The sequence below is a fragment of the Erpetoichthys calabaricus genome, chromosome 3 (genome assembly GCF_900747795.2).
Source record: "Erpetoichthys calabaricus chromosome 3, fErpCal1.3, whole genome shotgun sequence".
Classification (NCBI taxonomy): domain Eukaryota; kingdom Metazoa; phylum Chordata; class Cladistia; order Polypteriformes; family Polypteridae; genus Erpetoichthys; species Erpetoichthys calabaricus.
In genome coordinates, this window is record NC_041396.2 from 218463928 (window position 1) to 218488036 (window position 24109).

The 24109-nt window shown below is 38.7% G+C and overlaps 1 protein-coding gene across 3 annotated transcripts in view; it reads left to right on the forward strand.

Annotated features, from left to right (window-relative positions):
* fam184ab (family with sequence similarity 184 member Ab) overlaps nt 1-24109 on the forward strand; it is a 642430-nt gene that overhangs the window by 277411 nt on the left and 340910 nt on the right. For all 3 annotated transcript variants that reach the window (XM_028797795.2, XM_028797797.2, XM_028797796.2), the window contains exon 2: nt 13186-14040. In XM_028797795.2, coding sequence (XP_028653628.2) covers nt 13186-14040 — 855 coding nt within the window. The remainder of the gene's footprint in view (nt 1-13185; nt 14041-24109) is intronic.

Sequence of the window (24109 nt, forward strand, 5' to 3'; positions counted from 1 at the left end):
ATCTATCTATCTATCTATCTATCTATCTATCTATCTATCTATCTATCTATCTATCTATCTATCTATCTATCTATCTATCTATCTATCTATCTATCTATCTATCTATCTATCTATCTATCTATCTATCTATCTCATTTGTATTGAATCTTCTTCTTGCCTGGTGGGTCGACTAATAGGTCCTTGGTTTACTCTGTTTTTCCAGTTACCTTAAACAGGCCTTCTCTAATGTCTTTCTTCACATGACTGCTATCAGGATGTGATCACCTGTTTAGTGCAGGACATCCATATTTTTGAAAACTAATTCTCAAGTCAAGATACCTTTAATCAGATATGTTTGGTTTTTAGCTCTAATAAACTTTTAATTCCATTGCCTCCTCAGATATTGTTGACACTTCAAGGTCAACAAGCCACGCGTTGTACAGAAGGTAACAGCTCACTCCTCAATGGTCTTTCCACCAATGCTATAGCAGTTAATATTACAGTGTGAACAAAACGCTATGATACATCATGACAACCTAATTGCTCCATGGTTTTACTATATTGGTTATTTGTCATGTGCAAGACCATGACATCCCCAAGCAAAGATTAGATTTCTTCAAAAAATGCCTTTCTCACCATTTCAATGCCTTGCTGCAAGCAGTCATTGAGTGCCGTGTCTTAGGACTTGTTCCGCTTGTGAAGCTCTTCACTGTCAGCCATGCAATACAAAGTGAAAATCTATTTCTTCTTTATTTTCAAAGTATAAATCATTGGCTGTAATCTGTCAAACAGTTTCATTGGTTTCTTCATAGCCTTTTCATTGCTCTTTCCATTTTACTGCACTGAGAAGGATGCTGCTAATCAGCGCTAATGCAAAGCAAGTGAAAGAGTATTCAATTTATTAATCAGAATGGTCTTCATATGAAAGGTAGAGAGAATCTTATCTTCAGTGTGCCAAGTCATTGATGTGCCCGGATGACATTTTGTGACAAATTGGAACCCATCAGGCCTGTTGGACAGGCTGGACTTTCCTAATTTGTAAATGTGCATACCTGTGGGTTCTTAAGTTCTTAGTGATGAAATTACGTGATTGGCTTGTGTTTAAATTGTATGCTCATTTTCAAAAGGAAATGTTATAACATGTTTCAGAAACCACAGGATACCATCAAAATAAATTGATGGCATTTATTTTAAATGTTTCATTAGTGGCTTCCTCATAGGCATGTCTATGATATTTATGATACAGTTGTCTCATATATACTTTGGCATTTGGAACACACGCAAGTTAAGCAACTTGCTAAGGGATACGCAATGTGTCAGTGCTGCAGATTACTCCAGTCACCAGATGCTTTAAATAACAAAGTCGTAGCCAGTCTACCATATTTCTTTTAGTTTGAATAAAGAAAGGGACCACAATCCTTTCAATCAGAAACAACAAAATGAAAATTATTGTAAATTATTGTAACCTTAGCATATTAGGAAAAATGTTTCTGTTAGATTAGTATAGTTTGATTAGGTGACTACAATGATTTTAAGCTAAGTAAGTTTAAACATTCTGATATAGGTTGATTCCTTTGTGGTATAATATATTTTTATTGTATTATATTATAGGCAGGCATTGTGGCACAGTGGTTAAGACTTTGGACTTCAAACTCTTAAGGTTGTGAGTTCAAATCCCACCACTGACACTGTGTGACCCTGAGCAAGTCACTTACCTTGACTTCACCTGCCTGTGCTCCAAATGGAAAACGAAATGTAACCAATTGTATCTCAGATATTTTAAGTCGCTTCAGATACAGGAGTTGGCCAAATAAATATATGTAATTATTTATTTTCTCTTCCACTGTTAAGAAACACTCCTGCATGTTGTTATAATAACAACCAAAAAAAAAAGTATTATATTGCATAATCACGACTAAATCATTCCAAAGAATTGGATTATGCAGGTGGGACAATAGATGGATAAGAAAAGTTTAATTATTGAACCTGGCATTTGTCATAGTATTAATAAATTCTACCGGCATAAAAAAAATCTCATTCTTTGGCATCATTTGTCATTTTAATCTGCAGTCTGAAATGCTCTGCCAGTGCTGGCACTTCACTTTCGACGCACGACCTTGGGCCAGCAGAGAGGCTCCATTAATGAGCGCCGTGCTTTGTCATCACAATGCACTGGCTGCGTTTTGCCACTTGAGTTGCTGATTGCTTGAGCTTTAATTGTTCACTAAATGAATTGTGATGAAGCATTCTTTCCTGATTCATACTCCCAACCCTAATGCAAAATTAATATTCTTCATGCAATTTAGCCTGTCTGCTTGTATACTGTATGTTGAAAAAGTCAATAAAATGACAAAGTCCCATCAAGAGATACTTGACTGGAGAGAAGAGGCTGTTGAATTTACTGGATGATCTCCTAAGTGACACCTAAAACATGGTTTCTGTAGACACTGGTATTTCATTGAGCTAACTGTGTAATTTATCTCAAAACCCAAACAGACAATGTGAAAAAAAACTCTTTACATTTAAGGGTGAAGTTGCTGTGCAGAAAGAGAGATTCTAGTTGTAGTAAAAATCCCTGAGCCCGTTGATGAACTGGTGATATATTGGGTGAATTCTGTATTGAAATGTATGCAGTATAATGGCATAGCAGGCAGCACTTTGATACGAGTCAGTCTGATTCCTGTACTGCCTTCTCTGTGCAGTGTCTGAGAAAAGAAAAATATACAGAAACTCCACAGTCATGTCCTGTAGTATATCATGCAAGGCTCACTACTGATGGCATAGGTTGTACTTCCCAAGAGCATCTTTTGAAATACATGGAAGGACATACTAATGTCTCTGTAATGTTAAACATAACAGGACTGCTATGTCTTACAGCTTCAGGGATCCTTGTTCAATTTCATGCTTGTCTATTATATGTATTGTATTTTTACATTACCCTAGTGCCACCGTGAGATTCCTCCAGGTACAGCAATTTACATTTAATATTCCTAAAGATATGATGGTTAGGTAGATAGGCGTCTGTAAATTGCTTCAGTGGGATTGTGGTTGTATAAGTGTGCCTAATTGAACAGTCCTCCTGTCCTGACTTTCATCTGATGTCAGGTTAAGCTCCAATGACTCTGAAATGGAAAAAGCAGCTTCTCTTTATAAATGGATAGATGGATATATAGATAAATGTGTTATAGTAAAGCTAATAATTCATTAGGGAGCTGCCCTAATGGCACAACTCTTTCTCAGTTTTGTCTACATTGGTATATTTAAAATAATTTTGTACTATTATTGTGTTTACATGAAAATGTTACTGTCATTTTGTTTGGAGTCATCTTTACCATGGTAAGTGCCTTGAGCATGGGAAAGGCGCTATATAAATAAAATGTATTATTATTTATTATTTACCATGTAGTTTCACATAGAAATTCTTAAGTTCTTGTTACCTGCTGCAATTAATTGCTTGGTAGGCATTCTCAAGCAGACTGAAACACTTGAAGCCATGCTGTTCAGAGATCAAACCTGAATACAGTACACTACATTAATGGCAACGTGCTGCCTACGTTTTGTAAATTAGTCATTTTTAGCTGTAAAATCGAGCAACTTTCAAGCCTGCAACTCTCAAATCATGCACCACAACTGGACACACTTGAGAATGCAGGCTTGTCTGTTTCGTTCAAAGATGATTTAATCATTTCCACTCCACGGGTAATTAGTGCGATCGGTTCGGGCTTTATTTGTAATGGCAGTCAAGTAATGAGCGTAATGCTAAGCACTGCAGATGTGCAACATCTGCTTTGCCATTTAAACAGGTGTACATGTGCAGCCTAATTGGGTTAACAAACATTTTCAGGCTTTACTTTTTAACATTTAGAAGCATAATGAAAAATGCAATATGGAAAACCAAAGCTTACTTTCAGCTAGTAAAATCTATGCCTTTAGCTTCTGAAATGAAAATAAAGATTTTTCAATCAAAACAAAATATGAGGAGAAACACTATAAATAAATGGAGCAAGAAAACACAAACTATGTCTATATAACAGTAGCACTCATCCACTCTGTATGTCAGTGTTAACTGTTGCAGGTGGTGATTAAGCTGAACATATCTTGATTTGGACACCTCTAGCTCTGGAGGGAGAAGTATTCACAAATATTTCAAAAGTAGCAGACACAAAGGTTAAAGCTAAAAATATATTAACATGAGGGTGAACCGTTTCATTGTTTTTGTAATACTAGGGTGTTGTTCCGTGTTAGCCATTGTGAATGTAGAGAAAAGCCAAACAAAATGACACCTTTTATTGGCTAACTAAAAAGATTACAATATGCAAGCTTTCGAGGCAACTCAGGCCCCTTCTTCAGGCAAGATGTAATACAGAAACTGAAGTTTCCTATGTTTATATACACACTCTAGGACAAGAAACAACATTGGCAAGTATTTAACCTTCCTCTTGTGTTAGGGTCTGCACCGACCCGTTTTAAATTTTAAATGCATACAAGAATCACATAAATTTGTTTATTGCATCAAGGCTTTTTGACTTTGTCAGGAACCTCTATTTCAACAAAATAAAGCAAAAAAAAAATATTTTTACTAAATTATAAAATGCACTGGTTGAAATTATGACCTTTGTGTTGTTAGGGTCGGTTTCGACCCAGTTATGATAATACGATGATAAAGCAATAATTAGAGCCAAAACTGAAATCCTACGTGCACTGTCAGCTGACACACTGACAACCAGCTCCTCTCCTAATCATGTGAGCTTTCTCATTTTGCGTGGCTTTCCAGTATACCTGCACAAAAACAAAACAAGCAAAGACGGCATGTCCAGACATGTGAGGTGAATTCACTCATTTGAGTGGCCATTTGACTTGCAGAGTGCACATTTACAATTTGCAGCATGCAAAAATGAGAAGAAGATTTACAGTGAGCCAAATTCTGGATCATATTTTTGGTGAAAATGAAGGAGAGGACACAGAGCAGCATAGCGATTCAGATGAGCAGGTTTCTGAGGAGGAAGACAATGTGGAGTATCATCCAGAAGACACAGACACATCTGATGAGTCGGATGAGGAGGTCACTGGTGCTGAAGCTGCTCCTGCTGAAAGATTCAAGTCCAAAAATGGTAAGATCTTTTGGAGCTCAGTACCTCATGATGTACATGGCAGGGCAGCTGCTGAAAATGTCATCAAAATGACCCCTGGAATCACAAGGATTGCTCTGACCAGAGTCAGTGACATCAAAACATGTTTTTAGCTATTTATGCCATTGTCACTAAAAAGAATCATCATTACTATGACGAACCTTGAAGGAAAAAAAGTCCATGGCGACATGTGGAAAGACATTGATGAGGAATACCTGGGTGCTTTCAGTGGTGTTCTTCTTCTTGCTGGAGTGTACAGATCCTGCAATGAGGCCACTGATAGTCTATGGGACGCATCAACAGGCAGAAATATTTTCCGGGCAACAATGTCACTTCAGACATTTCAAATGATATCAAGAGTCCTCAGATTTGACAACAGAGAGACCAGAGTGAGATCTGACAAGCTTGGTCCTATCAGGGATGTCTGGGAGAGATGGGTGCAGCTCCTTCTGCTGATGTTCAACCCAGGGCCAGAGGTGACAGTGGATGAACGTCTTGTCCCTTTTCGAGGAAAATGCCCCTTTCGGCAATACATACCCAGTAAGCCAGGGAAATACGGCATAAAAATCCGGGCAGCCTGTGACGCAAGAACCAGATATGCCTGGAATCTACAGATTTATACAGGCAAAGCTGCGAGTGGCATCCCTGAGAAAAACCAAGGAAAACGTGTGGTCCTCGATATGACCACTGGACTGTAGGATCACAATATCACTTGTGACAATTTTTTTACCAGCTATGACCTCGAAAAAGAACTTCTCAAGAGGAAACTTACCATGGTGGGAACAGAGTAGAAAAATAAACCTGAGTTCTTGCTGAAATCTTGCAGGTGAAGGGCAGGGCTCCACTTTCCTCAAAGTTTGCTTTTACAGACACCACCACTGTTGTCTCATATTGTCCAAAAAGAAACCGGAATGTGATACTCATGTCTACTCTTCACAAAGACGCAGCTGTATCATCAGGAAGTGACAAAAAGCCGACAATTATCCACGACTATAACAAAAACAAAGGAGGAGTGGACAACCTGGACAAGCTGACAGCCACATACACATGCCAGCGAATGACCAGAAGATGGCCAATGGTTGTGTTTTACAACATCCTTGATGTGTCTGCATATAATGCATTTGTGTTGTGGAGCCACATCCACCAAGGGTGGAACTCAACCAAAAAAAACAAGCGGAGACTGTTTCTTGAGGAGTTGGGAAATTCCCTTGTCAAACCACACATTAGGCGAAGGGAACGGGTGCCCCGAGACCCAGACGCTGCAGAGCTCACCCAGCACTCCATCCTCACCATCAGCAACACAGAGAGAATCTGCATCAGCATCCTCCTCAGCCAGCCCTGCCTCAACACCAACCAAAACAGCCCCAACCCCAGTCAGGCCGCCTGATTCGAAAAGAAAGAGGTGTCAGGTCTGCCCAAGCAGTAAGGACAGAAAGACAAATGTATTGTGTTTCAACTGCAAGAAATATCTCTGCAAAGAACACTCAAAAAGTGTCACTTTTTGCCACACATGCCTCTAAACACACACATACACAAGCATGTTCTTGTACACAGAGGTTTTTACTCTGATTTAGCTTTGTATTAGTTTTGAAACTTGTAATTGATTTCTATTTGTTTGATTTTCTTGATTGGTTTTTGTTTATTTGACCATGCAAATATATATTTTGTGTCATGACCTGTTCTGCTTTTCATTTTTTTCAGTTTATATTAAAGTTCTATTGCTGAAAAAAATATTTTTTTGCCTTTTCTTGATGTAAATATCTATGGGTCGAAATTGACCCGTAACACCATAGATGTCACTTTAGTTATTAATATTAAAATGAAAAAATAAATAAAATAAATTTATTTAAGAGATGTGTTCTATACCCCTCAGTATTAGTCCGGTAACACAAGAACCTTTTATTTATTAATATAATTCTCTTGAGGTTCATTTTACCATTTTTTTAAATTGAAATCAAGGGGTATACTGACAAAAAAAGGCCCAGAGGCCCACACCAAAAGTATTAAAACCAACATTTTCATGGATAAGGAAGCCTAACAAGGTAACCAAGAGATGAGAAACAAATTGGATGATAGCTTATTGTTTTTAGTGTATTTTATAGCTGACTTAATACATGGGTCAAAATCGACCCGTTAACATAAGAGATGATAACAGAAAGCTAACACAAGAGGAAGGTTAAATGAGAAATTTTAAATGTAAAAAATTAATAGATTCATTCAGGCTAGGGTTAATTTAACAAGAGAGAAAAGAACAATGTATTGTCAAGATCTCTGGATAAGATCTTTTGAAGTTTGTAATGAGTTTTTTCAAAACAATGTGGGTCTGTAGACAGGTTGTCTGTCATTCTGAGAGATGTAAACAATCCTCATATCTGGCCATAAAACTCTTGTCTTTATTCAATCCATGTTGTAAAGTATTACATTTTAGTACGAGTTTAACTTCCCATTCTTTTCTCTCTTGCTGTGTTTTGAAGTTGCCCATAAGCACTGTGACTTTAAAGTCCCTCTCACAGTGTCCATGGCTGTTGAAGTGATCCGCCACAGGAACATCTGTGTTGCCACGTTTAATGTGGAACCTGTGTAAATTTATTCTCTGGCGGAGTGTTTGTCCAGTTTCTCCCACATAGAGTGCAGTGTCAGGACATTTCATGCAGAAAATTAGGTAGACTACATTAGATGATCTGCAGGAAAATGATCCCTTTATGTGATGTTCAAGTCGGCAGTGTGGTATAACTATACGGTCTGTATCATAGATGTGGGCACATGTTTTGCATCTTTTCTGTAGGCATGGAGATGTGCCATTTTCTGTTGGTTCACTTAGGGAGCCTCGGACAATTAATTGTTGAAGGTTTGGTGGTTGTCTGTATGCCAGGAGGGGAGGTTCAGGAAATACATTTTTCAGTGTTTGGTCATTGTTTAGCATTGGCTGAAGTTCTTTTATAATTTTTCGAAGTGTTTCAAGATGTGGGTTGTAGGTGACAACAAGGGGGATGCGATCCTTGTTGTCTTTGTTTTTATATTCCAGAAGGTTGTCTCTGGGTATGGCAGTAACTCTTCTTATTTGAGTGTCTGTTGTTTTCGGGGTGTAACCTTGTCTGATGAAATCTTGTCTGAGCTCCTACAGTTGTTGACCCCGGTCTGTCGGGTCTGAGCAAATACGATTGTACCGTATTGCTTGGCTGAAAATAATGGAGCGCCTTATATGCTTGGGGTGGAAGCTATCACTTTTCAGGTAGGTCCGTCTGTCTGTCGGTTTGTGAAAAATAGAAGTTACAAGGGTGTTGTCTTTCAGTTGAACGGTGGTGTCAAGGAAGCTGACTTCTGTTTTTGAGTAATTCAGCTTCAGCTTTATGTTGGGGTGAAAACAATTATATTCATTATGAAAATGGAGGAGGTCCTCCTCACTGGCAGTCCAGATTATGAAGATGTCATCTATGTAACGGAGATACAACATTGGTTTTACGATGCACATTGACATGAAATCTTCCTCCAATTTTGCCATAAAAAGATTTGCATAGTGAGGTGCAAACCGACAGCCCATTGCAGTCCCCATTTGTTGCAAGTAGCAATCGTGTCCAAACCCAATCGTGTCATTTCCTAACCCGCTTAATCCAAACCAGGGTCGTGGGGGTGCTAGAGCCTATCCCAGCTAGCATAGGGCACAAGGCAGGAACAAACACTGGACAGGGACCATGTTTTTGTAAGTGTCTACTAAATGAAATTATTTCATTTTTTCCATTATCTGAGAGTTTTGCAAGCTTTCTGACAAAAACGAATTATTTAAAGTCAAGGTGAGATCTTTAATGTGAGCACATGTTTCTGTGTGCATTTGTCACAGTGCACATTTTTCAGTTTTAGTTGTGCCAGATCAGGTACAGTCATATGAAAAAGTTTGGGAACCCCTCTTAATTCTTTGGATTTTTGTTTATCATTGGCTGAGCTTTCAAAGTAGCAACTTCCTTTTAATATATGACATGCCTTATGGAAACAGTAGTATGTCAGCAGTGACATTAAGTTTATTGGATTAACAGAAAATATGCAATATGCATCATAAGAAAATTAGACAGGTGCATAAATCTGGGCATCCCAACAGAGATATTACATCAATACTTAGTTGAGCCTCCTTTTGCAAATATAACAGCCTCTAGACGCCTCCTGTAGCCTTTGATGAGTGTCTGGATTCTGCATGGAGGTATTTCTGACCATTTTTCCATACAAAATCTCTCCAGTTCAGTTAAATTTGATGGCTGCCAAGCATGGACAGCCTGCTTCAAATCATGCCATAGAATTTTCAATTCAAGTCAGGGGACTGTGACAGCCATTCCAGAACATTGAACTTCTCCCTCTGCATGAATGTATTTGTAGATTTCAAATTGTTTTGGGTCATTGTCTTGTTGGAATATCCAACCCCTGCGTAACTTCAACTTTGTGACTGAAGCTTGAACATTACCCTGAAGAATTTGTTGATATTGGGTTGAATTCATCCGACCCTCAACTTTTACAAGGGCCCCAGTCCCTGAACTAGCCACACAGCCCCACGGCATGATGGAACCTCCACTAAATTTGACAGTAGGTAGCAGGTGTTTTTCTTGGAATGCGGTGTGCTTCTTCCACCATGCAAAGTGCTTTTTGTCATGACCAAATAACTCAATTTTTGTCTCATCAGTCCAAAGCACTTTGTTCCAAAATGAATCTGGCTTGTCTAAATGAGCATTTGCATACAACAAGCGGCTCTGTTTGAGACGTGAGTGCAGAAAGGGCTTCTTTCTCATCACCCTGCCATACAGATGTTCTTTGTGCAAATTGCGCTGAATTGTAGAACGATGTACAGATACACCATCTGCAGCAAGATGTTCTTGCAGGTCTTTGGAGGCGATCTGTGGGTTGTCTATAACCATTCTCACAGTCCTGCGCATATGTCACTCCTGTATTTTTCTTGGCCTGCCAGACCTGGGTTTAACAGCAACTGTGCCTGTGGCCTTCCATTTCCTGACTACATTCCTTACAGTTGAAACTGACAGTTTAAACCTCTGAGATATCTTTTTGTAGCCTTCTCCTAAACCATGATACTGAACAATCTTTGTTTTCAGATCTTTTGAGAGTTGCTTTGAGGATCCCATGCTGTCACTCTTCAGAGGAGAGTCAAAGGGAAGCACAACTTGCAATTGACCACCTTAAGAACCTTTACTCATGATTGGACACACCTGTCTATGAAGTTCAAGGCTTAACGAGCTAATCCAATCAATTTGATGTTGCAAGTAATCAGTATTGAGCAGTTACATGCATTCAAATCAGCAAAATTACAAGGGGACCCAAATTTCTACACAGCCAGTTTTTCACATTTGATTTAATTTCATACAACTAAGTACTGCTTCACTAAAAATCTTTGTTCGGAAAACACCCCAGTACTCAGATGTTCCTAGGAAATGAAAGACATACCACTGTTATCTTTTTTGTTGAAAGTAGTAAATTATTATGCAGGCTGAGAGGGGTTCCCAAAGTTTTTCATATGACTGTATCTACGAAGACTGTTTAAAGGGTTTTTCATTTTCTAAATATCTGCTAGAAATACTTATGAGCATTAATATCAGGAACTTTGATTTTCATTGGTATGAATATGTTTGTCTAAATGACAATAATTAATTTTTCATTTTAAAATTAGCTTTTTAATTAAGTATTTTAATGTTTACTAGTTTCTTATGTAATGCATACCCTTTGGCATGCAGGTGCTCTTGATCTACATAAATTAAAAATGACCTTTCACGTAAACAGTACCATTAATCTATTCTGTGTTTGCTGTCATGATTTTCTTTAAACTTACATATTATCAGTATACGAACAATAGACATGATTATGGTTATTTATATGTCTGTAAAACCCTGCTTTTTGTGTGCATGAGCATTGTTATCAATCACTAAATCCTGAGAATGGACCTACTGTTCTGTCTTTATGAGAATGGTAAAATGTGATGGTGCTCTTTCCTGCACTGATTACAGTTTGTCTTTAGTCTCAGTCACTTACAGTAATAGTTTTCTTTTTTTAAAACACGTTACAGGGAATTATGCATACATAAAAATTAAAGTACAGTACTAAAATTGGAATATCAAAATTAAATCAAAATATCCATCCACTTGTTTCCTCTTCTTTAAATCATCATCCAGAGCTGGAGCCTTCTACTGCAGCACCAAGCACAAGACAGATAGTGATAGTGATTGTTTAATTGGCTCTAGGGTTTCCCAAGGTTACTTTCCCAATGCAGTACCCAGTGGCCTGTCAAGATGGTAGAGGTGGGTTGTGGGATATTGTATTGATGCCTGTTTATATCACTTAGGCTATGGGATAGACCTGCCTTCATGGGGTGATAGTCCATCACAGGGTCCACTTATTCACAATAGCCCAAATGAGTTACTAGTGCCCCTAGTATACATGTTTTTGGAATGGTGGAATACTCAAAAATAATCTATGATTACCTGTAGACAATGTGCAAACAAAGTAAGGTCTTATCACTACCTCGCTTCAATACCATACCATTTCAAATCATGATTTCTATCCATTCATTTCTTCCAAATTAAGGTGCAGGGAACTGAAGCCTACTTCAGTGGCAGAAGTGAACTTAAGATAGGAACCAACTCTGTGTTGTGTGGTAGTTCATTTCACCATTGAACACTGAAGCAGTGGAAATATATTCTCTGAAGTGATGAATACCACTTCAGTATCCGGTAGTCTCATCGACAAATAGAGGGGGTTGGTGGATGCTAGGAGAATCCTACCTTTGTGATTGCAAAGTGCCTACTGTAAAGTTTGGTTGATGAGGGCCATTTTTCAGTGTCTGGGCTAAGCCCCTTACTGTGAAGGGTACTGTTAATGCTGTAGCATTCAAAGACATTTTAGACAGTTGTGCTCTTCCATCTTTGTGGCAACAGTTTTTGGAAGGCCATTTTCTGTTCCAGCATGACTGTGCCCCTGTGCCCAAAACTAGATCCTTAAAGACATAATTTGACAAGTTGGGTGTGGACAGACTCAAGTGGCCTACACAGGTCTCTGAACTCAAACCTACTGAACCCTACCTTTGGGATGAATTGAAATGCTGATTTTGAGCCAGGTCTTCTCATCCAATATCATTGCCTGACCTCAGAAATGCTCCAGAATCCTGTGAAAAGCCTTCCTAGAAGAGTGGAGGCTGAAAGGTGGTGGGTGAACTCCATATTAATGTCTATGGTTTAATGGTTTTGGAACGGGATGTCCAACAAGCACAGGCTGGGTGTCCACAAACATTTGTCTATATAGTACACATAGTTTTGGGTCACAAGAAGCTAACGCTTATCCCAGAAGCATCATGCTCAAAGCAGAACTCAACCCTGAATGGTATGCTACTTCTAAATCACAATATCTATTTTCCCATTACTCAACTTACTTCATTCAGTTTAAGGCCATGATGGGTTGAGCCTTTGCTGGCAGCATCAGGTGTAATGCAGGATCCAGTGCTGGATGGTGTGCCCGTCCATCTCAAGCTCTAAATCACTATATATTAAATTGAATGTGGCAAAACAACAGCACTGAGAAAATCATTCAATATAATAAAGAAGAAATGCATTCAGGTAGAAAAGACAATAAAGCTATACTGCAGTGTCCGATTAGGTCAGAGTTACAGAGACAGAAACGTGTGCTCTCCACTGACTGTGCCATTTGTTACATCAGAAATCCGCCAGGTGCATCCAAAGGATCAGACTTCAGACAGCAGCAGTTTGTTTTTAATTATCTGGTTCTAAAAAAAAAAGCAGATAATTACAAAGTAATAAGTTAATGGTTATTTTTGTTACATTTGTGCTTTTTCATCAGAAGTATATTTGGTATAATAAATTGACTTAATTCAAGAGTGATTTTTAATTTTCTTATGTTCTTTTCAGATATTCATGCCATCTGCATAAATCCGCTGCAGTATTTCAGGTTTAGATTAGATAATTTAGATGAGATCTGAAAACTTTGTTTTTCTGCTGACTCACTTGTTTTTTCTTCAGATGCTCAGACATTTAAAGCATAACAATTAATTGTCATTTATTTCTTGTTTTTTCCCTAGGTGATCTATGCACTTAACACAAAAAATGACGAGCATGAAGCAGCCATTCAAACTCTGAAAGAGGCCCATGAGGAAGAGGTACAGCAGATTTTATCAGAGACCAGAGAGAAAATCCTGCAATATAAAAGTAAGATCAGTGATGAGGTGGATCTCAGGAGGCGCATCCAGTCCCTTGAAGAGTCTGTAGAGTTGCACGAACGCATGAAACGGCAAGCTCTAACCGAGTTTGAGACCTACCGGCAGCGAGTAGAAGACATGCAGCTGTGCACTGAGGCCCAGCACACCCAGCGAGTGGTCACCATGTCTAGGGAGGTGGAGGAGATGCGTCGTAGCTTTGAAGAGAAGCTGCGTTCTTTTAGCCAAGTCCATGCCCAGTCTGAGCAAGACAAGAGGGTAGCCGTGGAAGAATTACGTGTCACACACCAACAAGAAATTCAGGATATGCTACGGAGTCACCAAACCCAGAATGCCAGTTTCAATAAAGACCAAGAAAAACTTAGTCAGTTCCACAAAGCTGAGGTGGATGCTCTTAACGAAAGAGTAGAGGAGCTGAAAGTTGAGAAAATGAAGCTGGTGGAGGAGTACGAAGCCAAGTTGAGTAAAGCCCAAGTCTTCTATGAGCGGGAACTGGAGGCCATGAAGAGAACGCAGCAGCTAACAGCAGAAAACCTGCTTGCCTGGAAGAAAACAGAGGCTGAGCTGAGGAAAGAGTTTCACTCTCAAGAGGCAGCGTTGCAGAAAACATTGGGCAAACTCCGGACAGAATTACAGCAAGTTCAGGAAGAAGCTCATGAGTTCAAGGAGAAATCCCAGAAGCTGCAGACATCCCTCAACACGGCAGAAACCAGCATCAAGGTAAACTGCAAGTAATAATGTCTGTTTTGACATGGGCGTTTTTCATATATGGACCCATCATAACATCTATCAAGGCCAAATAGTTTATTTATTTATTTGTTATTGGTAAAAAAAAGATGCACTTTAATTAACTTAATCTCCTCCTCCCACTTCCCATAGCTGTTCTGAAATATTCTGAAATTGAACTCATAGCCGTCCTTTTATCCCATTATGTCAATTAAGCATGGGTCCTAACATCAGAGGCCAGATCCCCAACAATGCTTGAAGCGAACCTAAAGATGAAAATAAACATGACATCTGTGGGCCCAAAATCATACCAAATAAATTACTGTTATAACCTTTACAAATATGTGCTACTCCTGAAATAATCATCATAAATCGAGCCTCTGTATCATTTTTTTCCTGTAAGTCATTTGAAGGCTTTCATCACAAAATACGTTAAACAACTTTTTTCAGATTTTAAGAGCTACTGGAGATGAAAGATCTAACATGGCACCACAAGATTTCACTGCTAACAGCATTAGCCAAGTGTTAACTTTTAACGTTTTTGAAATTATTTATTTATTGACTATTCATGTGCTCAGCTAGCACTTACCTAATGCCTCTCGTGTTTTCTTGTTCCACTGCAGTTGTTTGAGATTGTGCCTGCTGCGAAGCTTGTGTGGCCTGCTGTCAGCACTGTGTTTTCGGTTCTTTTCTGTCTAATTGATTTATTTTTTTTATCCATTTCTGTGGCATTTTGAATAGTTTTATCACTATTACATTAAAATCACAGCAGAACCATCTTGGATGAGTTTTCTTCTTTGGTTGTTGCCATTTTGTGAGGATTTTGTGTGGCCACGTCCATGTTGTTTGTACCAACTACACCCATTGTTAATCACATGTTCAGACATTGTTATGATGTTTAGCATTATTGCATTATGCCTACTTAAGACTGAGATGGTGGTGTTGTAACATACTGTATACCTGCAAAATGAATCAAAGAACTGTTTTCTTATGTTCTTATGGATGAATCACATACTTGCTGACATCAGTGGAAAATAAGGGGAGGTGTATTTAGGTTTGAAGCCAGGAAGTACATCATTACTCAAAGAGTTATGAGAATCTGGAACAAACTACTGTAACATGCAGCTAAAACAGAAACCTTGACAACCAATGTGGATGAGACATTGGGACAGCTTAGCTATTAGCTAAACAAACAAGCTTAATGAACTAAATAGTCTCCTTTTGTTTGTCAATTTCTGATGTTCTCATGTCCTTAATGAGCTGTAATGTTAGAAGAAGCCTAAAGAGGGTCTTAAGAAAATTAAGAGGTTGAACCCTTGCTTTTCCATTTTGGTTTGATTCTTAGCTCATGTTCTGGTTTTGTCATTAAGGTAATTTAAGACTTCCCGGTTTTTAGACCCTGTCTTGTTTCTCTGCTTAAAAGAAAATCCACTTCACGGTGTTCCTTTTGCACTGTTTGCAGTGTCTGCTGTGCTAGTCACAGTAGTCCACTTGCATGCATGTTAATCCACAATGCTTGCTGTTAATGCTCACAGCCTACATGAGTGGTGTTTAACATTTAAAAGACGTTTATTGCAGTAACTGAGTTTTCAGATTATTTCCTGATGATTTTCTAGGGCTTCCTTATGACCGTCTTTACAGTGTGTTTCTAAATGTATCATTCCTTCATGCTTGTACACCCAGCTGGTCTTTTGCTTTTCTTGTTTTAAGTATGTCCTGTTTGGTCTTTTTCTTATTACAGTAATCCCTCCTCCATCGCGGGGGTTGCGTTCCAGAGCCACCCGCGAAATAAGAAAATCCGTGAAGTAGAAACCATATGTTTATATGGTTATTTTTATATTGTCATGCTTGGGTCACAGATTTACGCAGAAACACAGGAGGTTGTAGAGAGACAGGAACGTTATTCAAACACTGCAAACAAACATTTGTCTCTTTTTCAAAAGTTTAAACTCTGCTCCATGACAAGACAGAGATGACAGTTCCGTCTCACAATTAAAAGAATGCAAACATATCTTCCTCTTCAAAGGAGTGCGTGTCAGGAGCAGTGACTGTCACAGAGATAGAGAGAAAAGCAAACAAATCAATAGGGCTGTTTGGCTTAAGTATGCGAAGCACCGCGGCACAAAGCTGTTGAAGGCGGCAGCTCACACCCCCTCCGTCAGGAGCAGACAAAGAGAGAGAGAGAGAGAGAGATAGAGAGAGACAGAGTTTGTTTTTCAAGCACAAATCAATACGTGCCCTTCGAGCTTTTAAGTATGCGAAGCACCGTGCAGCATGTCGCTTCAGGAAGCAGCTGCACAGAAGGTAGCAACGTGAAGATAATCTTTCAGCATTTTTAGATGAGTGTCTGTATCGTCTAGGTGTGCGAACAGCCCCCCTGCTCAATCCCCCTACGTCAGGATCAGAGAAAGTCAGCGCAAGAGAAAGAGAAAAGTAAGCTGGGTAGCTTCTCAGCCATCTGCCAATAGCGTCCCTTGTATGAAATCAACTGGGCAAACCAACTGAGGAAGCATGTACCAGAAATTAAAAGACCTATTGTCCGCAGAAACCCGCAAAGCAGCGAAAAATCCGCGATATATATTTAAATATGCTTACATATAAAATCCGCGATGGAGTGAAGCCGCGAAAGGCGAAACGCGATATAGCGAGGGATTACTGTAAATTGAATTTGTTTTATTTTATTTTTTAAATGCACATATGTGTTCATTGCTTATGCATAGTTTTTGTGAAAAAAAAAATTAATTCCTACTTTCTGAAAAATGGAAATTATAGGTTGATATTTGACAATGAAATGTTTACAAAAGATCCCCAAAAAAACTTCATGTCAGAATGAATTTTCATCTCATTCTCTGTTGCATTTGGCCACAACAAAAATGGTCATTTTTTTTATCAAATTGGCAAGTGGGTATATAGCAAAGGGCTCCCCTTTATGACCCAGTGCTGTTTAATGAATATTTATTTTACGTGTTGTTTTGTTGTGTAGGGTCCTATGATGACCCTATTTTTCTGTTTTATACTCTTTATTGTGTAGATCCTTTTAAAATGTATAAAATCTCATATACTTACCACTCTGTGATCAGGTTCTTTAGCACTTCCTTCACCCTTCTGTTCTTCATGTGTAACCTCAGACAATTATACAGAGTAAAGAAACAGGCAGGAGTTAAGTGACACATTTAATTATGTATTATTGATAAAATGATCGGAAATATTAAAAAAGCAGAATACTACGTGAATAACGGGAAACCATACTCTCACAGTCTAAGTAGCAGTGCATCTTGCGTCCATAGGTGGGTTTCGGCTAATCTTCTGTCTAGCTTACCACATGGCCTTTGAATGGAGTTTTGAAACAGGCCACATGCCTGTCTGGATATGACTGCTGAGGTAGAGTTGTCTTCATTATGGTCTTCTCTTCATGGCGAGATGGTGAGTCAGAGAGGTATAAAGGCAAGGTGACCAACTTTATTCCATTCTTACCCCAAAACAAAAACCTGTGGGGTGCTGTAGTACAGAGTGGCTTCCAATTCAAACCCAATCATAAACCGCCATACTTTAGACTAATAGAATTAATTTACTAGTCCTTTCCTGACCAGTTACCAATGAAAGTGCTCAGGAACAACTCATTCCCCTGTTGCTTTTTTTAGTCAGTTTATGGCCTTCCTGTGGTGGATGGCTTATAGGCTCAAAGTCCAAACACAGCCATCTTTGCCAAGCTGGTCTGATGCTCCATTCCCCTCACAATAAATTTCACATCCAAAGTCATTTCCTAAAACTTGGGGTGTTTGAGGGTTGGTTAGGTAAACATCAAAGCATCAAAGTAAAATGTGCCTCCTGAAATACTACCTAATATTTCATTTGCCTTGTCTTGTCTACAGGTAAAGTGTGAAAGATGCTATATAGGCACTCAACCTGACACAGACTTACAACGGAGACACGTGTAAAACAAAAGACAAATTTATTTTTCTTCACCTGTGGGGCATGTCTTCCCCGTGTCCCACAGGCACAACACAGTCCCAAAAAGCACACAAACCCAAAATCAAAACACCAATACTAAAATTCTTCCTCCACTCCTTGCAGGCCACTTCCTCCTCCTCCTCCCGACTCTGGTGCCCTGAATAGTGGCCGCAGGCTCCCTTTATAGCCCACCCGGGTGTGGCTGCATTACCGCCCACACAGGCTCAGGAAGCCTTGCAGCTCCCCCTGACGTTGGTCACTGAACCCAACAGGGATGAGCTCCAAAGTCCCATGCCTGTGGCCCCGATGCAACCTAGGGGGGCTGCCACCAAGTGTTCCAGGGGACATAGTGTGGATCCCATGGCTGCTCCCCCGGATCTAGTGTCAAAGGGGCGTCCCGACCGGGCATGGGTCCCAGCTGTCCGCCACAAAAGACATACCTATAATTAGAAATGGCCATTATATTATGTTAAAAAGTGAAAGAACATCAAAAAACTTGGATGACAACATTAACTAAAAATTGTATTAATATTTTCTTTAAGCTTTCAACATTACACCATGTTTTTCCAGCAATAACCATGTTGCCGTTCTATGTATTCATGCTTTCAAGCAAAGCTGCAGTGTTGGTAGGCCTACTCACAAGTCACTCTCTGTGTTCATCTGTATACGTCTGTATTTTGTTCTTAGTGATGCAGAAAATCCCACCTCACACAGATACGATGTAGCAGAGGGTAAAAGAATACGCACCACCCTCTGTCTTTCCACCTTTCCATAATTCACACACTGTCTGAGATATGAACTGGAGTCAGATGTCAGTGTTGGTCAGGCAGGAGCCTGTTTTTCTAAAATATTTGTCAGCCATTATCCTATTTGAGACATATTTTCAAAAGAGCAAATCTTCACTGAACAGTTTTATATCAAAATTATGAATATAAGCAATCAGCATGCACTCTTTACTGCTGTCAGTACCCTTGTCCACCTGCAGAGTGAAGTGTTTGCCTTTTATTTTGCTAATGAGCTGCTCCTCCAGATCATTTCATGCCCACTTGTACATCTTGAATCTGTGCTGTTAGTTTAGTTTGTGATGCTTATCTCAGTATTTTGCATGACTGGCTCAATGTTACAAAAAAGTGGATGGCTGAGAATTATTTTCAACTAAATACTGATAAAACTGAAAATTTAAATTGTGTGCCTGACAATTTTATCCCAAATGTTTTAGATCCATTAGACTTTCTTTCCATGTCAAATGCTTAACACAGTCTTGCTTCTACCACCTCAGGAGTATAGCCGAAATCAGGCAAATTTGGAGATGACAGTGCAACCTTTTGTCTTCTTGTCTTGATTACTCTATCTCTCTGTTCACGTGCTTAAATTTGTCACTGGATCACCTACACCCAGTCCAGGAGGCTGCTGTACGGCTCCTGACTAGATCATCTAAAAGATCTCACATCACACTGGCTTCCCATGAAATTCAGAGCTCATTTTAAAAACTTGGCTTTCACTTTTAGAGCCCTATGTGGTCAAACTTCTACCTGAGCTACTGCAGCCACGTACCACCTGCAGGTCTTGGTAGTCTTCCGATCAGGGTTTGTTAGCCATCTCACGCACCAGACTTAACACTAATGCAGATTGTGCATTTGAGGTTATGGACCCTAAACTGTGGAAGTCTCTTTGTGTAGACGTGAGATTAGTGGACACTGTGGATATTTTTAAACGGAAGTTTAAGACCAATTTATTCAAGGTTGCTTTTGTCTAATTTTACTGTGTGTGTCTATGTATTTTTTCCTGATTTAAATTTGTTTATGCTCGCATTTGTAATATTATTGTTTTTTATTGTGTATCTCTCTGCATTTTTTCCTGGTCTTAATTTGTTCAAGCTTGCGTTTGTGGATTATCAAGTTTTATTGTGTATGTCTATGCATTTTGTTCCTGGTTTTAATTTATTACCTTGCTTTTGTGTGAGTTTCTGTGCTGACTATTTGTAAATCACTTTGTGACATTTGTTCTTGAAAAGTGCTACATGGATAAAAGGTATTTGCCTACTTACTAATCATAGATGACACCATATCAGTTGCAGCAAGAAGTATTAAATCTTCCACTGTTGTGTTTTTTTTTTGTTTTTTTTTTAAATGTGCCACACACTATGTGAGCTGTGCTATTCACAAATATGACCTTAATTTGTGTTTCCTCTGAAAAAAATGTAGTGGCTTATCTACAAGGTTTGCTGAGATACACGGTTTCCAAGGGTGGTCTTAATTTGTTGTGCTTCATGCTATTATGTGCAAGTGTTTTCAGACACAAGATAGACAGGGATCTCTCCTCCTCACCCACTATAGAACTCGTATATTCAATCAGAAAAATCACACTGTCATATTTTCTACTCATCAGCTTTCCACCTATACCTGACTCAACTGTCTGTGTTGTTACCTTGTCTGTGAAAATGTATTAATGCTTTTTCTTCCTTACTGGCCTTTGTCAGACCTCACATATCTTTTCCAATTAATTTTGGCAGTAGGTCTAAACTATGACTCACGATTTAGCATCCTATTTATTTCTGTAGTATGAAATCTGAAATGTGGCCAATGAACAATACTTTTAACACATCATAGGGAGCTTTCATTCCTATGGTAGGAAACAGTAATAATTATTCACCCTGACACCACCTTCACTCTTTCAACCTGTGGAAAAATCAAACCAAGTCGACTGACAAGATAATACATGCAAAAGAAGAGCAGAGAGAGGAGGAAATGACACAGTGCTAGACTGAAATATCAAAACAAAAATAATGTGTACAGTACAAGAATGTGACAGTTTTCAGTGTGTTGTGAAGGGTCAGTTAACAGGGTCGAGATATACAGTGTTGTACACTAAATACAGTTTTACTGGCCACTGACAACTGGTTAGTGCCACATCGCATGTTCACCTTCATTGCATACATTGAATTCAAATCGGTAACAGAGGTGCAAAGAAGATTTTGTGCTAAGTTTAACATTCCCCAACAAGGAAAAATTCCTTTTTGTATTGATGTTATAAAGTGTTCCGATAAATTTCAATCTACTAATAGTGGGAAGGTGTGTTTGTTGGACTTTTGAGAACTGTAACAACATCAGTAAATATAAAAATGAGGGCATTCTATAATATTATATGACTTGGATATACTAAACAATTTTGCAAAAGTGTTTAAAATAATGTATTGTGAATGGTAGAACTCTGTTGCTATTTAACACAAGGTAAATACGCTACATTAATTATTTTGACTACTTTATTCCTTATCAAACACAATACAACCAAAATGTCTGTAAAAAAAAAAAAAACACACAATACATTGCTTTTGTCAAGTGGTCAAGTTAAGTGACAATTCATACTGTTCTTTCAAAAGTCATCACAAGCCACAAGACAAATTTACTTCTCTGAGGCTTACTAAAACTTACTCTTGGCATTTACACTGACAGTGATATACCTCATGGATGTTTTTCCTGCTTCAAATGATAATTATTGTTTTAATAAAAATACATATTAATATTTATGTGCGAAATATGCTTGAATGGAACCAAAAACTTAATGGTGATAACCCCATTCCTGGGTCCCTGTAAGGTACCAATAATATTATTTGGGTCCTCAGATTAAAAAGTTTAAGAATCCTTGCCTTATGGCATTATCTTAGTGTGGTGCGCAGTTTCCTCTGCTGTTCTTTTTAATTCTGCTCCGAATTTTTTTTTAAACCCCTGTTTTCATAATTTCCTTTGCCCACCCGTAAAATTTCTCCCCACACTTGGAGAACCACTGCACTAGATTAAACTTGATTAATATTTTCAGTTTACATTTTGAATTGTACAAAGTAATGAAGTCTCAGTGAGCAGCATCTAATATAGATAGGTATCTTAAAATTACCAGCACGTTGGGTTGATCTCTTGTGATATAGCATGCCTGATAGGTATGATAAAGCAATGCTTCTGAAATGTAGGCCCTAGTTTATTAACACTGTTGACACTAGGGATGCTCCGATCAGCTTTTTTAAGGCCTATACCGATCACCAATTTTCATATTACTTTATTGGCCAATTCCGATACCAATTCCTTCTTTTTTTCTTTATCTCTTGAAAATTTTTTTTACACTAACCTCCTTTAAAAACCAGACAAAAAGAGGCATTATGACCTATATTAAAGTGTATTTTTATAATTAAACTATAGACTACAGGTGTTATCTGTTCATTTTTTATTAAAATGAAATTCTGTAGGCTTATTGCTTAGTGAACATAAAATCCATCCATCCATCCATCCATCCATGTTCCAACCTGCTGAATCCGAACACAGGGTCACGGGGGTCTGCTGGAGCCAATCCCAGCCAACACAGGGCACAAGACAGGAACCAATCCCGGGCAGGGTGCCAACCCACCACAGGACACACCGAGAGGAAACCGGAGCGCCCGGAGGAAACCCACGCAGACACGGAGAGAACATGCAAACTCCACGCAGGGAGGACCCGGGAAGCGAATCCAGGTCCCCAGGTCTCCCAACTGCGAGGCAGCAGTGCTACCCACTGCGCCACCGTGCCGCCCTGAACATAAAATACTAAAATAAATAAAAATTCCTCAAATCAAATGTTTTATTGCATAAAAATAATAATAATAACAGCTCACTACTCAAAACGGTAAATGCGTGGAGGATCCAGTCTTGAATCCACAACCTGTTGATTATGAGACAGCAGTTCTTACCTCTGCACCAACCAAGTGGACATGTTTGCTTTGTGTCGATTGATATTTGTGTTTCGGTTTTTACACATTGACAGCAACATGTAAATATAATAATTTATTTTTCTTTCGGTTATATTCTTGAATAAAAGCATGCATGTTTTGTTATACCTTTTGTGAAAGAGTTTTTTTAATATTTGGACTCCAGTCTTCACACATTATACATTTCACGTCAGCGTTTTGTCATTATTAATATAATATGAAAAAAGTTTCTATTTTAGTTATGTGTTCAACATTTCCTGCCTCTCATTTCCTGTCATCCTACATTTATCCAGATTATTGTAGAAATGGAACACACATAAAATGTTTATATTCCAAATAATGTTATATTATTTACCCTATACAACTTGAGGCACCTCACACCCAGATAAACAGACTTCAGCTCCAAGAATTTTGCATCTCACTTAAGCTGCGTCGGTGGGAGATGAGATAGCAGGCTGCTTGCTGCTTGTGCTGATTGACACATTTGCAAAAAACAAAGATGCTGATGAGGAGGTGCAAAGGAATTTAAGATGGTCTGGCTATACTAATATTTTCGTAGGCTTCAGGGATTCTAGTGTTAATGGACTGATGAAGCCAATGCCACATTATATGACTTTGAGCCAGAAGGGAAGTCAAACTTGACAGCCGAAGTTGCTGATCTTGTCAAATTACATAATTGCCTAACAACTTTCCAGCACAGTTTCACATTTCCAAAGTACTGAGTGCTTACTTCCTTTTCTGACAGACAAGAGGCTAAGTGCCTTGAGCTATATAAATAAAATGTATTATTATTAGTATTATTATTATTAAGACTGTGCTGCCTGATAGAGCCACTGGTCATGCAGACTCTTTACAGGTACAACAAGTTCAGCCACAATCTCTGCCCATATTTGTCTTTTTTTTCCATTTTGACGTGATACACAAGACATGTGACATCAGGCAGTAAGTTTCTCATCTGTTTGGAAAGTCCAAAACACCTGCATTCCTTATTCCTTGTCACTGCTTTATATACACTTCCAAGTGAGTGCTCATTGATTGTGAGCTTTCATATGCACACAAGCCTGCCCACTACGACTTCATTCAAGATCAAAACTATTTGATTTTTTTGGGGTGAGTCACAGACTGTTTGGACCTAATATGTCCAACTATATGACTAGAGGTCACACTGGATCATGCTGAGACTGCCTCAAGACTCTCTAGGATTATGATATCTATCACATGTAAGTGTGAATTGTTTGATATGTTGTATGTTCTTTATTTCTTTTTTTAAATTTTATTTCTTCTTTGCTTGTAACTGTTTCTTTGACATCTTGTAGAGCACTTTGAGTTATAGCCTTTTTATGAAAATGTGCTATAAAAATAAATGTTGTTCTGCAGCTG